The following is an 18,149-nucleotide window of genomic DNA, read 5'->3' on the forward strand; positions in this document are numbered from 1 at the left end:
CTAACGAAAATAGCCCAACCAGTACCGTTACGGCAGGATAAAATTAACCGCTACATTATCGGTTACGGCTAACGGATATAATGGAACTCTAACCTAACGGAAACCGGGTAATCGGATTCGGCTAACGGATATCCATTAACAGGCCTACACCTAGGATTATTTTCACGCCTAGCATTGGAGATGCTCAAATAATATCTAAAATTTACTAAAAAAAAAAAAAACATTTAATCTATTAAAAATCACAAACAACACAATTTTAAGGAAAAATTGGAACGAGGATGTCTTATCTGCCACCTAGAAAACACACACAACCACCATTGGAGAAGGTCTAATGTGAGTATTTCAGATTTTGGACCAACAGTTGCAACTCAAATGCTAAATTGGCGACTCACGAGAACTGATTCACGTCAAGATTGTTTATCATTCCCTCCTAAACTGTCTGAAATTCTATTTGATAAACGGGGGTATATAAAGTGAGAAAAAAAAAAGTGGAGATAAAGATAATATCAAGATCAAGAAGCAGGAAAACTGAGAACATAATACAAAACTTCTAACCTGTGTTTTACACTCACAATTAATATGACATGGATCGGCGAACTTTTCAAACTTTTCTTCTAGGTATAACAGATTCATGTAGTTTACTAGTTTTTTTGCTATAACAAAAAAGAATTATTTTCACCATTTTCCCAGTTTCAATTTTCTGAATCAATAAAAACACACTTTTGCACCACGGATAGGGGACTATCAAGTCTGACAGGTGCTTACAGCAGTATCATTATCTCAACTTCATTGAAGCGAATTCTGTCGCTATGTCCATGGCTTCCTTCATGTGTGTCGCATGAGTACCCTGGAATTCAATCAATTTCCACATTAAAAACAATACACTGAAGTTAAAAAGACCAACTTGGTTCCCAACTGAAATATATATTTTCCAAAACCTAGGATGAACCGAAAATGGATACGCTTTCTGCGAAAGCACCCAAGGTTCTTAGGATTGCAGCACAAAGCATGTTCAAGAAACAACCTAACCAATGTACTATTCAGGGACAGAGTATCTGAATAATAAATGAACTAGATCGTGAACTAATCACAGCCGATGTTCCCGACTGTGTCAGACAAGTGAAACAATATAATGACAGTAATTTAATTTCCAACCTGGCCTTGAGCGAGACCACCCTTTCCTTTACCGCATCTCCCTTTTATTGGACCAAGAGCAGCTGTCAACCACTCAGACACCTCTAACCCTTTGCTAGTATCTCCATTCACAGGTACCCCGGCATACACTACAGCCTTGTTTGTGACTGCATCTTTGCTAAATACCATAATTGGTAATCCCTGTCAGTAGAAAATGGAGGTCATCATAAACACTTGACCACTATTATTTACTGCGGAGGGTCTTTCTGTAACCCATTTGCTAAAGACTGAAATCCTCTGCTTCCTCCTTCTATTCCACTCTGACGTTATGTTTAAAAATAAAAGTTTTGACCCCCATAGGGCTGTTTATTTTTTCCAACCCATTTTCAAAACTGAGCATATCCAGGTGTTCTAAACCCACGTTTGAATCATGGGTCAAGGGTGCATCCAATTTCATATCCATCTAAGAAAAAGTAACCCCTAATGTGAATACGTATCTCATTACAAGAAATAGATACCTCATCCTTGTGTTATAAAAGCACCATAGACAGATTTAAATGCAGTCCCCTTTGAGAACAGTATTTGTAATTGAAAACCGAGAGCAAGTTAAAAGAAATAACAACCTTCTTTTCCATAACTTTCACAACTGCTTCACGGGCTGCAGCTGGGTCAAGACCCACATCAATAGGAGATATGCAGAAAGCTTTTCCATCTGCAATAGCAGTGTCTGCCATCTCTGTAGCAACCTTAACAGCTTTCTGCATATTTTCTTCCGCTATTTTCTTTTGGGCCTTTCTAATTTGATCTTGATACGAAAGGGTTTTTTTTAACTTGATTCACTGTATCATTAAGAAATCGAAACATACTCGTACATGTGAATACAAATAGGGATGTTTAACTACAATACCTGAAGTTTGGAGACCCTGTCTTCCAAATCTGCTTTCATAGGTGCTGGAATAGTTGCGGCATCCAACAGATTTTTGAGAGCAGCTACTTTCTGATGATGGAAAAAATATAAACAGAGCATTAATGCTGTTTGCAAAAGGGAAGGTAAGAAAATACAAGGTCGATAACTTAGAGGTTAGTTCCAGAAAAATATACATTAAAACATGCAGTATGGCATCTACTGCAAATCAGTGGGGTGAAGTTATCATGAATCTAAAAAGGCAGGATTTTTTTTAGTACCTTTTCGAGAGTGCTACCCTCTAACTTGAATGTGTCACTAATTTGTAGATCTATTTCTTTCGCCAAATTTATTGCCTCAAATGCACCACCAGTTGTGACAGCAGTTATTCTGCGGATACCCTTAGCGATTCCCTCCTCAGATAAAAGAGCGAAGGCTTTTGCGTCTCGCGTATTTGAGATATGACTTCCTAGTTAAATAGATTTTAGAGCATGATAACAACTAATCCAGAAGACCACCAAATTTGAATATAGTTTACTGATTTCTAAAGTGAAAAAGCCAGTAATATTTTCTGACACACAGGAGTGCTCATTTTTGTAATACACTGTATTCAGAAGTCCAAACTGAAGCCTCCACAATCTCCTTGTGCTTTTTGAATTTCTCATGCATTTTCATAATCCCACATTTACTTTGAAAAGATAAATTATACTTTCAGGAAACCTTTAGCAGCATGAGCAATAACACATACCTCCACAAAATTCTGTTGAGATTGTTAACCATTCTTTATTATCAGGATCAGCAAGGAGATCCTCTACCTTCCTACCAATTGCCACAACTCTAACTGGGTCAGGGTACACCTGAATCGACACGTTAAAGGAAAATTTAACGATGATCTAGTTTTCATACTTAGAAAGGTCAGACTATGGTTGAGCAAATTCTTTTAAATTTAATCTGATTTCCAAGAGAACAAAGCAGCTTACTTCTCCAAAAACAGCTCGTAAACCATTGATACGCTTGGCATCAGCAAGAGTTGCCTCCGTGGCGTATACATCCATTTCATCATCGATTTGTTTGTTCACAATTGACTCAATTTTCCTCAAATCATTAGGAGGAATGGGCTTGCCTGCCAAAAAGTAAATGTACGTTAAATTCAGGCCAAATAGCAAGATTTTTTTTTTCTCCACTTTATTCATTTGTTTTCATAAGCCTGATGAAAAAATTTAACAAAGAATATTATACCATGGGAGAAATCAAAACGCAGCTTTTCTGGAAGAACAATAGACCCCTTCTGATCAACATGAGGACCAAGAACTTCCTGCATTTGTGCAATAGAGTTACTTACACAACAATTGAGAGATAGATTATTCGCTAGATCCTAAAAGATCGTCAAAAATGAATGTGGAATACCTTTAGAGCATAATTAAGCATGTGGGTACAAGTGTGGTTTGGGGCAATAAGAGCACGCCTGTCATAGTTAACCTGTTCGAATCATCACCAGACAAATAAACAAATAAGAAAAGATGAACAACTACAGTAAAATGACGACAAGAGAAAGCAAAAGAGTTTGTGTAACTTACTTTACAGGTCACTTTATCACCCACTGAAATTTTGCCAGTCTCTCCAGTGAAAGAACCAATATGAATAACAAACCCACCAAAAACTTGAACATTACAAACTTGAAATGACCCAGAGGAGCACACAATGGACCCCGTGTCAAATATCTGAGACCAGATGAATAAGTTAGGCAAGAGAAGGAGTATTTGCAGGACGCAAAGAAGATACATTATTATCATGTGAACATACAAAAAGCAAGACATGATTCAGTTAGGATTCTGGAGGCAGCAGTCGTTTAGTTTATACGCAGTCTTTAACTACCATATATTCAAATAGCTTCGCTGGCAATATCCCTATAGAATGCACAACTAGTGCAGGCCTTTGGACACAAACATGGAGAGATATTTTCCATCCTGGATCTGTATTGTTGGTTGGTTCAGTAAATGTTCTAGATATTTTACATCAAGACTAGAAGAAACAAGAATTTAGTATTTGTAAGTGTGTACATACTATATGCAAATAAATCAATAACAGTCAGTATCAAATATGGCCAACCATGCTAGGTGTGCAACCACACATTGTACCAGGGCCAGGACTGCGGTTTCAACACATAACACCATAGACCGTTTATGGATCACTTTTGGTCATAGCTACTTTTTCAAAACATGCGAGTCTAAAGGTTACTGAGCTTCACATTGGGATGATTGACGAGTTATGAAATGCATCAAAAAAAAAAAAACATATAGCAATTTGTAAGTACCTGACCACCTTGTTCAGCATAGAAGCTTGTTGTTTCCATAATAATACCGACTTCATCACCAACACTAGCACTGGTCATATATTCTGCGCCATTGTATATAGCTTTTACAACACTCTCGTGGTTCTACAAGCAATACAGACAAATTAACTCAAGCTGATTGATAACAATTGAGAATTTGAAAATTCAACGAATTCCAATTTCCTACTTATAATCCAAGAAACAGAAGGAAGAATGTGAGAAGAAAAAAATGAAGGAGAACCAACATAGTTAAATGCAACATAGAGAAGTGGTTACCAATGGAATACAGGAATCTGCAAATGTAAGCAAGATTAATGATAAAGAAGAAATTGGAAAACAATAAACATTTCGTATATGATGACTACATGTAACATGTACCTGGCTACAGAGAAAAACTTTTTACCTGATGGAAATGGAGAATCCATAGATACATAATACAACAACCCACTACCTCGAACATTTATATTTTTTCACAAGCAATTTAGTAATACTGAGGACATCATGCAATTTGCCAAAAAAACAAACGTAAAGATGCTTCATTCTACCAACCTTATTCCAGATAAACTTGTAGTTATCATTTGTTGGAGAGACTCCCCTCTTGTGCAATTCCGAAGTGGCATCAGCATCCATGACAATAGCACCACCAACTTGCTGCCAGATATATTTGTAAGTACAATAGAGTATGAACAAGTCAGGGAAGTTATAAGTTACACTTCCAATGGAAAATTTTCTCTTTAACTGGTATATACAGCACACTTTATCCGATAGAAGCATAATCCAGATCAGCCCATAATATTACATGGGATTTACGAAGCTAAATGCAATTGTAGGACCTCGATAAGCTGCCTAGGCACACATGCAGTGTATCAAAAGCACAGACTTTAAACACTGAAAGGAAAATTTCGATTAAGTTTGACTTTTGTGTTCTTAAATAAACTACCTCCCACTAGTTTTTAAATAACACTCCAGCAATAGTAATTACAAGTTTACAACAAAATCTTATCAAAATCGTATTAAAAATGTAAAAACATTAGTTTGGTTGTTTCGCCACCAGAAAGAGGAGCTATGTCTCCAGCACTAAAAAAAAATTACACCTAAGAAAACAAAGTTCATTAAGCTGGCACACTTGCCATCTTCAATTAGTTCATAATGTCCCAAGACACAAGATCCCGCAAAGTAAAAATAGACAATAAACTTTATAAAGAGAAAGAAAATCGTCAAGTAAGAAAATGATATAAATAAGAAAGAACAAATGGTAATCTAAAATAAGTTGGGAAATTTTGGTCCTCGGGGCATAATTTAGATATCTTATAAAAACAGCCAGATGAAAAAAAATGCACTAGGCAGATGAAATAACACCTTAGCCTGGGCACTCCTGGATCTATTTCTTGCTTCCTCCATTGCATCCTCGAAACCCTTTGCATCAACTAGCAGGCCTCTTTCTTCTGCCATCAGCTGATAGACATAAGGTAGCTTAGGTGCTTTAGAAAAATCTACATCTTTTAAGTGTTAAAAATATGAAAGCTTAACTACAATTTCTAGATCACAAACCTGAGTTAGATCCAAAGGAAACCCATATGTATGCGATAAGAGAAACGCATCCTGCAAACTATCAAGAGTCAGATTCTATATCCATAAGAAAAATCACACTTCCCAGTATCTCATGAGATTGACTTTTGAACTCTTCAGCTATGGGGAAAAAAACAGGTGTGCCAAACGATTAAGCATGATGACTTCCCAGAATAAGCTCTCCACAACTCATTCTCTCAAGTGTGGAGACTAACATAATAACAGTGAGAAATTAGAGCATTGTGATCTGAGTACATTTTGTATACGAACAAAAAGGATGCCGAGAACATTAGCCAGCATGCTTTAACTTACCGCCTCGAAGAGGCCCATGATGATAAATATAAATTTCAGAAATACAAGTTTGAAAGGCTTCTTAAGGCAAGCTAACAGATTAGAAACAAGTACTGTACTACCTAATCCCCAAACAACCTACATGATTCAAAAAGAAAAAACAATAGCAACAAACTAAATCGGTGACACTCACCTGTCCACTTAATACTTTCCCCTCAAGATCTTGAGCAGACTTCTTAAACTTCTCAATACCCTGGAGGCAGGTCAAAGGTCAGCTAAGCTTCTGAAGTTATTTGCGAAGTACATCGGTAACATGATACCTAAGTAACATTCTTAAGAATTGGTAATGTGCGTGTGTGTGTGTGTGAGAGAGAGAGAGATGAACTCATGATACCTTAAGTAATGTCCTTCCAAAACTTGTTTCCTCTTCTGCGATAGTGTTTCTAATATTCACTTCATGATGCCTCAATTCTGGAAAGACATCTCCCATCAGTTCCACCACAACTCTTACAAGTCTGGACACAGGCACAAGCACAAACAATTAGAGAGAGGGTCAAAACGAATACAAATACATAGTTACTGCACGCATCAGATTCAATTAAGCTTTCAGCTAAATGATTTATTGAGACAGCTAAAATACTCGTGTGCAGATTCTGGCATAAAATAATGATGTATATCCTTCATCCCTAGCACTGAAATGAGAAGATTTTATCTAGTATACTTTCCATGTTAAGAAGGTATGAGTTTCAAAAGTTTTTATCGTGCATCCTTGAGCCTCAACAGCTTTATTGTGCATCAGCCTAAAGCAGTTCAATCCATGGAAGTTTTATTGAATAGAATTCATACCCACTGAAGAAACCTTCTTGACCTTTAAGTACTTCACTTCCATAGCGCACTGCTCGTCTAAGAATGCGGACGCAGGACATATTCACGACCCTCATTGCCTACATGTGGTATATCAAAGTGAGTCCAAATAATTTATTATTCACAAATATGAAAAATCAAATATAAAAACTGATACTGAATTAAGACGGCTCTAATGCACAACCAAAAAACAAATAACCCAAGAAACCACACAGAAAGAAACTCTTTTTAGCTTAATTAAGCTTTGCCTGGGGAGTTTGATAGTTCTTATATGAGACATCAGTTGAGCCTCAGCTTCGATAAAGGAGGTGATATACTTATTAATTGGGCATATGAATGAAATTAAGAGAGCAACAACACAACAGGAAAGGAACTGAACAATTAAACACTCATTTTCAGCTTTGGACATTTCACCTGGACGAGATCCATCTGCAATCGCAAAAGAAAGAGTTCTAATATGGTCAGCCACAACCCTGTAAGCCATGTCAATTTTGTCCACATCATCTGCTCCAACTTTTCCAGAGTATGGTCGAGCTCCGGTGGCCTAAATTTTTTAAATCCATAATCGTTAAAAAATACTTTTCAATCAATATCCTGACTCTTATGAAGTTAGATTTTACAACTAAACTAAGCAAACATCAAGTGCTCACATGAGTATACAGATGATATCATGAAAGTAAGGAAAATTAGAAGAAAAAAATACTTCTCTACTTAAGCAGAGGTATGAAATAAATGGAATTTGGTTCGAGTCAACACTTGGGTTCAAAGAAAAATGGGTTGAAACTCCACGGATAGATGGGAGAAGCGTAACAATGCTGGGGACTGGCGGTTCGGGCGTAGTCAACATTATGACTACGGATTAATCGTCTGGTAGGCCACGTGTTTTCTAGACAGCTCATGTGATTGCACCCTGTGGGTAATTATTGTCTATATGGACATTGGTTCATCGACTGGAGATGTGAGGAAGATTCAGAAAGGAGATACTACAAGGAATTACAGTTCAAAAAATAATAATCTCTAAATAAACATCTCTTCAATGGAAAATAAATAATCTCAGAGAGGTTTATGAGCCAGATTAATCGTCAGATTCGTCAGAGTCATCAGATTTGTCAGAATTATCGGATTCATCATCATCATCCTTTGCAGAATCTTCTTCGATTTCTTCATCAGAATCATTATCAAGGCTATTGACGAAGTCTGGATGAATATCAAGATCATAGTCCTCCCAGTAATCTTCTTCTCCGCGCTCAGCCTCAAGGTCGGCTTGAACCAGCCTCTCAATCTCTCTAGTGCGCCGGTCTGGTTTGATTTTGCGCTCCGGTGGCACCCATACGGGTTCGTCTTCCGAAGCATCCAAGTCTGAAGCTACACCCTCAGCACGAGATTGAAGCTTCTCCTCAGCTACTGATATCCGGCGCTGAATTCGATCCCTTCGTTGTTGAAGAACAGCTAACATGTTATCCTCAGCTTTCCTTTTCAAGAGTTCCTCCTGAGTTATTCTACGGTTGATAGGGGGTACGTCGTATTTCATTTCCGCGGAATGGTCCCTGCTGCTACTGGAACCTTAGAATCCTCGTCCGAAGAACTAGAGGAATACTCATAATCATAGTCATTGCTGCTACTGGAAGTCACCATTGTATGGAACCAGAAGCACGGGATTACAGATATGCTAATATTGAATTCATGGACAAAATGGTAATCCTCAACTGTTACCTATTTACGATTTCACGAACTTAGTGATAACAACGTAAAACCCCAGTGCTCGTTCTTTCAAACCTGCAAAGCCGAGCAAAGAAATTATCATTTAAAGTCGAACATTGGCTTTTAACGAAACTATGAATAATTCACATAACCTTCCATATGAACATTCACTGATTTTTACGTGTACATACACTATAAATCACTAAACTCGCACGTACACTATGGATTCATCAATTCATAAATTGTGTTCTTTCAAAACTTGATTTCTATTTTAATAAAATGTGAATAAGTCACGTACCTTTAAAAAAAATCGTGAGTTATTAACTCACGTAAATAAATAAATAAATAAAAACGTTTTGCTCAATCGAGCATTCATTCACAAAACAAGGGTCTTCCCTATTTTTGTAAAGTCCAAATAAAATTTTGAAAGTTCATAAACAAATTTTTTCGTGAACTCCAGGTATTTTCAAAATTCCTTTAACCCTAAGGATTATTATTTATTAATTTTTACGAACAAACCTACGTTCCTAAAAGTATTTGCAAAGTTCATGCTTCGAAAACAAACTTGGGTTTTCATGAAACCTAATAAACAAAACTTTTGCTACTGCAACTGGATCCTGTCTATTAAAATTTTTATGTATCTCTTCCATACTAGGGATTTTTGCTCGTTTCTTAAACTATCGAACGAACGGGTACACATATACGTTTTCTAAAATTCTTCATAAATCCTGCGCATACATGCAACTAGGGGATTTCTTGTTTTATGAACAACACATGAATTATAGAACGAACAAAAAAAAATCGCACAAACTTACATACCGGCGTCGGCCGGAATTCTGCCGGACGGCGGCGGTGCTGGAGATGGCGTGAAATTTTTCTTCCTCCCTGTTGTTGTTGCTCACGTGAAGGTGATGAAGAGATGAGGAAGCTTGGTCGGTCAAAAAATAAAATAAATTTTAGGGTTTTTCCCTTTTATATCAAATTTATTTCCAGAACTTAATAAAACATGAGTTTCCTCTTTTGGACTCGGGCCCATAAATCCTAAACCGATCGTAACTAGGCTTCTGAACGCTCAAATCAGCAGTGTCTCATCTCTCCACGCATACGAGGTGACACTCTATCTTGCTATCAGGGTCCTCATCTGCGCATTTGCTCGTACACGACATCATTGGAGTAAATCGAGGATTCTGGGACTACCTTTGTAGATTGGGTTCAACCACTGATCTCATCGACTGAAAATCACCATTTAATGCTTATTGTGGAACATGATTGTCCCTCACTAAGCAGGGGACTTAATGTTGATGGTGGATTTTCAACAAAGGGCAAAACCGTAAAATCATGAGGCATGTTTTTGACACGGCTTTCAGGCATGCAACGATTCATATTTTACGAAGCCATGATAAGTATGTTTTCGAAAAGCCCCACTAGCTGAGCGATTTGATCCCTGACATCTCATCATGACCTTTGTGCAGAATAACATAATCGGGCGGTTCTCCGTAGATTGAGAGCTTAACGCCTTCACGACGTCGGTGACACTCACTATTCCCTGACTGCATGAGAGAGACCCACCTCCACATAGAAGAATAGTTGGGCGGCGGACGCCTTCAGGACATCGGTGACACTCACCGTTCCCTGACTATGTGGAGAGACCGTGTATAGATTTAGGCGGTTCTACGTAGATTGAGAGCACTAACGCCTTCAGGTCGTAAACAACACCCTGACTCCCTGACTATGCACCATTCAGAATGGATGTGACGCTTTAACTGGCTAATATCTTTTCTGCAATAGATTAATTCTGCTGTGACATTCACCACTGAATTCCCAGAATGATCTATTATTGCTCCTATTCCATGGTCGAATCCACGGCCTGATCCCATGGAATGACAATAACAATTGCTCCTATTCCATGGCCAAATCCACAGCCTGATCCCATGGAATGGCAATAAACAATTGCTTCGATTCCATGATCGAATCCACGGCTTCATCTCATAGAATGGCAATAAACTACTACATTATCTCATTATTTCGATTTCATGATCGAATACACAGCTGATCTCATGAAATGGTGATAGATAATTTTAATTACTCTGATTCTATAGTCGAATCCACGATCCCATAGGATGGTAATGCGTGTTTTATTAATCTGAATTCGTAGTCGAATCCACAGCTGATCCTATGAATTAATAATAAATAACTATTCATTTTATTACTCAGTTTCATGAATTATTCTCTATTGAATTTCATAAATTAGTAATAAATACTCAACAATTGGGCGTCTGGACTACCACTAAGTAAGTCCCGCAAAATGGTGTGAGTGTATTCGACAATGATGCACGGCTGAGCACCCGGATGTACGAACGAGCATCCAAAAATATGAAACAATGAGGAATCCTACGCAAAATAGGAGAAAACAATAAATGTTAATAAAATAATGAGAGGCTCCCAGGGCCGGGACCACCGACCGGCCGGCCATGCCCTAGCCATGGTCGGTGCCGCGCCTCTCCCATTATTTTCCTTATTTTTTGTTATTTCATGAACTCATGAAAACTCCTTGGTTTTAGCAACTTTCCTTGTTTTTTCAAAACTCATGAATCCTCCATAACTTCATGGATTCATGAAATAATACTATAAAATAAGGAAAGGTGTGCGGGACCGGGCAACCTAGCCGGCCGGCCATGCCCAAGCCATGGCTGGTACCACACCTTACAATCCTTATCTTTTTATAATTATTACTCCCTAATCTCATGAAACTTCCTTTGTTTCACAAAACTCATGGATTCTCCATAATTTCAAGGATTCATGAAAAATAATATTATAAAATAGGGAAAGGTATGCGGGATCGGGAAACCTAACCGGCCGGCCATGCCCTAGTCGTGGCCGGTCCCACACCTTGCAATCCCTAGTCTTTCATAATTATTATTTTCCTCAATTCATGAAACTCCCTGGTTTGAGCAAAAATCATGATTTCGTCATAATTTCTCAAAATCATGAAAAACCAAAAGCCAACATGGTCACACGACCAGCTAGCCTCTCACGACAATTTTAAATATTAAAAAACTTTTATTTTAATATTTACAAAATATTGATGAATTGAGCATACATGCTCATTCCAACAAAATCAAGAATTTCAGTCAAGATGAAACTCTTCTGAAAATTCACAATGTTGCTCGAACGCACATCAGAAAATGCTGAAACTCTCAGTAGTGAGACACGGACACCACAACAACACGTGCATGCCTTCATGACCGACCAGAGACATCCCTAGGGCTTGCACAAAGCCGGTCCCACACGTTTTCATAATTCTGACTTAATTTGCTCAATTGCTCGTATTGGGCCAAACTCTCTCCAACCAACCGGAGGATTGCTCAAATGACCAACAACTGGTCCCGTGATCACCAAGAGCCGGTCCCATGCTCTGTTGGTCGGTCCCTATCTCTCTTCTCTAGGTTTTATCACCTAATGTTGAATCCATCAATATTTCAGAAAATGATGAGACCGGCATTTAATCATCATTCTTTCACCAACTCTCAAAACTGAGAACCCTGGTGCATGCTCACTCGAACACTGGGCACCACATGGACGCCCATCATCCCATGTGGTCGGTCCCTTTTCAGCAATTCGCCAATTGATGAAGGATTGATCAAAAATTAGGGTTTCGAGCAAGTTCAAACATTAAATTATGTTGATCCAGCAATCAGTATCTAAATTAATTATATAATATTCGGTAATCTATCAATATTTTAATTAATATTTTATTGGGTCACGTCACCAGTAAATAATTCGCTGAAGCGAGCAATACTTGCTCAAATGCTCGAACATTGACCCAACTATCAATAATTCAATAATTCATCAGTAATTTGTCGAATTGAGCAATACTTGCTCAGTTGCAGTCAGATTATAAAAAATCATTAATTTTTCGAATTGAGCAATACTTGCTCAGTTGCTCGTCAAATTCTCAATATTCAGTAATTTGCAGAATTGAGCAATACTTGCTCAGTCGCTCAAATACTGGTCAATAATTCACTGAATCAACAATATTGAAATCATTTCAGAGAACTACATGTTCGACCCATGAATCGCTGAGCATTCATCACTCATGCTCGATTCAACACAATCTAGACCCATTGTCTAATTAGTCAACAACTGATTAATTAAAACACGTCTGCCTTACAGACCCCACGATTCGTGAGACATCAATCACGTCACAAATGTGGGATATCACTTAGGGTTTTGGTCTGGCGGTCTATGGCACGTGGATTCATCCACAACGAGAAGTGTGCGTAAGTTTTGCAAACGATTGAAGGAGTTAGCAAAGTAGTGGGTGCACGATCAGTCAAGTCTCCACACGACATGGAACTGACTTTACCACGATCTCCCACTTTCCCACTCTTTCACTCAAGAAACCGTCACACTTACAGGAATCAATGTGTTCACTACTCTAACAATATAAATAAGTCTTTGAACCCATGATTGAGGACAACAGATGGCGAACGATCACTAGCTATCAACTGTCTACATAGAATTTCTCGAGTAACTACTCTCAAGAGTCTATCAATCCATCAGAACTTATTCGAACTTACCAGTTCATCAATATTGCAGAAACCTTCAACACACTCACAATCCTTGATCCTACACAATTCTCAGCTTCCCTCCTATAGATCAACCCATCTCCCTCTTGGCGACCGAATTGACTCTGGAACGACCATTGTCTTGGTTTAGGCCGGAGTCATACAGATTGATCTCTCGAATCTAAGCACCCCCTTTGCAGCGGTGCATCTGTGTGAGGATTAACATTTTGCCCGACTGAGGAGTCTCGACAGCACACTCGTCTCTCCACTTCCCAAAAAACCGACGATTCGTTTTTCCCCATCTATAATTGGGTTCTCTTCTTCACCAAAACCATCAAGATTGATACGTGTATTGCTACAATTATCAAAATCAATGTTATCATATAGAAGAGCGACACTTGATTTCCTATCTTCATCAGAATCATAGGTCTCAGACATCTCATCAAGTGTTACAGCAAGACCTTTGTTTCCAGTGTATTTTCTACGATTTGGGCACTCGTTTGCAAAATGACCAAAATCTTTACATTTAAAGCACTGAGGCATATCCTCGTCATCATCCTCGTCAGCATCCCTATTTTTAGGAGGAATGCGATTGTGACGTTTATCTGATGACCTAAGTTTGTCTCTTGAAAACCGTTTACTTCTCTTCAATAGAAGATCCCTAAATTGTCTTGTGATCAAAGAGACTAATTTGTCAAGATCTTCATCTGATGAATCAACCTCAGAAATATCATCCTCAGAGACATAAACACTTTTACTTATATCAAGTTATTTTGTGTTCTTTTGTGCTTTGAAGGCGACATCCTTTCCGATTTTGGATGTATGCTCATGATCAAAGATCTTTAGCTTCCCAACCAACGTGTTTCTGGAAAGATTATCAAGGTTATTTCCCTCAACGATGGCATGCTTCTTAGACTCGTATCTAGATGGCAGCGATCTGAGAATTTTAATCACAATGTCCTTTTCAGGAATAGTCTTACCCAATGCAAAAGATGCATTAAAAATCTCAGACACTCTGTGATTAAACTCATCAAATGTATCTTCATCTGCCATACGAAGGTTTTCCCAATCGGAATTAAGGTTTTGAAGCCTAGCTTCCTTTTCGCTGGAATTACTTTCGAATAAATTTTCTAAGATATCCCACGCATCCTTAGACCTAGTGCAGTTTGACACATGGTACCGAAGGCATGTATGATGGCATTCAAACCGTCAAAATTTTACTTTGCAGCAAGTATGTCGGCAAGACTGTAATCACCAATATTCTTGGGAACGTATACATCTCCAACTGCCACAACGGGAGCATCATAGCCATTAACAACATATACCCATGATTGAAAATCACGTGCTTGAAAAAAGCTCGCATAGAAATTTTCCACCATAGGTAATTAGAGCCATCAAAGACTGGTGGTACGTTAATAGAGATAGCACCTATGTCCATAGAGTCAGATCGCTACAAACACAGACTTCTAAGGTCTTGAACGTGTTTGCCTGCTCTGATACCAATTGAAAAAGCGGGGGTCTAACAATACCACCCAATATTTCGCTTAGCAATCTGTATGGACTAACTCCGAAATACTTTCTAGAGAATCAAATAGACAGTCAGACTCAATCTAGATAAAAGTATCTCGAGGAGTTAACTCCGAAATACTTATCAAAGAGAGATAACTTGGATGGTACCAAAGACTAATATCCAAGATTCAATCAATGTAAATCAACAACCAAAAGGTCGGATATTCTAATTGATTGAACTTCAACGCACAACCTATATTATTTCAATTATAAAGATAAACAATATAATGCGGAAATATAAATAACACAGACACCGGAATTTTGTTAACGTGGAAACCGCAAATGCAGAAAAACCCCGGACCTAGTCCAGATTGAACACACACTGTATTAAGACTCTACAGACACTAGCCTACTCCAAGCTAACTTCGGACTGTATTGTAGTTGAACCCCAATCAGTCTCCTACTGATCCAAGGTACAGTTGTACTCCCCACGTCTCTTATCCCAGCAGGATACTACGCACTTGATTCCCTTAGCTGATCTCACCCACAACTAAGAGTTGCTACGACCCAAAGTCGAAGACTTGATAATAAACAAATTTGTCTCATACAAACAAGTCTATCAAAGGATCAATCTGTCTCCCACAGATAAACCCTAAAGTTATTGTTCCGTCTTTTGATAAATCAAGGTGACATGAACCAATTGATAATCCGGTCTTATATTCCCAAAGAACAGCCTAAAGTTATCAATCACCACAAAACAATCTTAATCATATGGTAGCGAAACAAGATATTGCGGAATCACAAACAATGAGACGAAGATGTTTGTGATTACTTTTTATATCTTGCCTATCGGAGATATTAATCTCAAGCCAATCAATTAGATTGTACTCGTACGATAGAAGATGCAAGATCAGATCACACAACTACGATAAAAGTAGTATCGGTCTAGCTTCACAATCCCAATGAAGTATTTAAGTCGTTAACCTGGTTTTAGAAGAAGAAAACGAAAGGTTAAAGGAGAATCGACTTTAGCACGCAAACTAGTATCACACGTAAGGTGTGGGGATTAGTTTTGCACAAATGCTAGATGTCTCCTTTATATAGTCTTTCAAATCTGGATTTGCAATCAATGTTAGATTAGTAACAAAGCATTCAATATTCACCCTTAGATGAAAACCTGATTAGATTCAAGCTAATATCTTTAAACCGTTAGATCGAAAACTTAGCTTGTTACACATAAATGAAATGCACGTTTCTAGGTTTGTTAACCGTACCCAAACGTATGCATGAGTTGGTTCAATAATAGTTAACCAAATGGTTAGCCATATGAGTATTTCACATCAACCATGTTCTTCTTCACCATAACTAGTTCAAATGACTTCAAATAAACTAGTTAGAGAGTTGTTCAATTGCAAGGAAATCTCATGTACCACACAATACACAATAAAAGCAAATATGATGTGATTCACTTGAATCGGTTCATGAACTTTATAGCCACGGTTTGCATACTGCATTCCTTAATCTTTATAAGTATTAGTTCACGACTAACATCTTTAGATATAACCTACTCAAGTTCGCGGACTTAAGTTCACAGAAGGAGTTCACAAACTCTAGCAAAATTCTCGGATGAAAACTTTCGCCCCGGTTCACAGACTGAGTTCTCGGACTTGGCTACGCCACATTCCGTTTCTCTTGATCAACAAAGTTCGCAAACTTTGGTTCAAGGAATAAGGACTTGTACATATATGTGATTACACAACAATGCTTATTTCCACCATTGGTTATATAATCTAAACTCTCATTTCAATCATTGAAACATTCTTAGAGGACGTTATATAATTGTTACACCATTTCTCGTCAAAGAAATTTTCAAAGTGATTGAAACATAACATGACTTTCGTCACTAGGTAAACATAAACTCGGTTGAAGCGAAATATTATTCATATCAAAATGGATAAGCAGAAACATACCACATCTAATACCAAATAATACTCATATCAAAATCTAATTCGCGAACCGAATACTAATCTCATTATCAAGGTATGACAGAATGGTATTTTATAAGTAATAAAAGTCATTGAGTGAGCATCAATCAATCCAATTTCTAAAATAGAACTATTGCTAAATCCATTCCTTGGTAAACATGATATGACCATCTTATTCATACGATATCTGGATAGAGATTTAAGACACAAGATGGATACATGTACAACCTTAGAAGGTAAATTAGAATACATAAAGTTAGTCATTGGCGCATAGCATTTCCATACAGTACACTAGAACGCATCAAATTAGTACGAGGTTCATATCTTATCCATCAGCTTAGCACACTACAGTACCAAAATAATAAAGTTGATCCTTGTTATCTAGCATTTCCATACAGTCCCGGTTTATTCAAGTTTTTCAGTAGATAATCTTTTTCGATTGTCTTAAATTTTTTTACAGTAGCCTAGTAGCTTAGGGTACAACAACATATTAGAAAATCAGAACAATTCAACGGTTCATTAAAAAGATATATACCTCACAACCTAACTGTTTTCAATGCGGACATACAAAATTCAGTCAAGATTTTTCTTATGATTTTAGGTAGCTAAAGTAATAGGAACCTCTTGAAAATTATACAGCAAGTTATCTACAAAGTTCCAAATAACATACTAAATATTTAGCTTCATCCGAAACACGGGTAAAGAAAAACTCACTTATCAGTCGACTTTCTAAGGCTGCAATTCAGCAGGAAATAGTCACGGTATATTCACGATTTCTAGTTCTTTCCCATGTCTGATCATTCTCAAATTTTTACAGTAGTATTATGGCCTACTGAAGAATAACATACTAAAATTTTACCTAATTATAACGGTTAGAATTTAAGATGTAAGCAAAAAAAAAAAAATCTGCATTCTAGGGTGTACAAGGCATACGGGATTTTCAAGCATGAACCAATAATGAGATAAATTGTAGCAATCAAACCACAAATCTCCATGATTAGAAAATACCCATTTCATCAATTTACATAAAGACATGGATCATAACAAAAATCCCCAATTTCCCAACAAGAACCCTAATTTCCAATTATATCAAATCAAAGTATCTTATGAAGGAATTCATGAATTGTTTTGATATACATGGGTTCATCTTAATTTATAACCACCCATTTCATCAATTTTTTACAAAATTGCATGGAACACAAGATATGTAGAAATCATACTAACCTCATGGTCATAAGCATTTTCTCTCCAAAAATATCAATTCAAACACCAATCCAAGAATACAAACTCAA

General features: G+C 37.5%; 1 protein-coding gene and 1 pseudogene across 1 annotated transcript; both read right to left on the reverse strand.

The window, feature by feature from the left end:
- Positions 1-515: 515 nt before the first annotated feature.
- On the reverse strand, positions 516-7,759 carry LOC113295063 (annotated as a pseudogene).
- Positions 7,760-8,169: 410 nt separating this feature from the next.
- LOC113295064 (glutamic acid-rich protein-like) lies at positions 8,170-8,625 on the reverse strand. The gene has a single exon (XM_026543422.1). The coding sequence runs from the start codon at positions 8,623-8,625 to the stop codon at positions 8,170-8,172; it is 456 nt and encodes a 151-aa protein (XP_026399207.1).
- Between the last annotated feature and the right edge of the window lie 9,524 nt (positions 8,626-18,149).

Source organism: Papaver somniferum, chromosome 7 (assembly GCF_003573695.1).
Source record: "Papaver somniferum cultivar HN1 chromosome 7, ASM357369v1, whole genome shotgun sequence".
Lineage (NCBI taxonomy): Eukaryota > Viridiplantae > Streptophyta > Magnoliopsida > Ranunculales > Papaveraceae > Papaver > Papaver somniferum.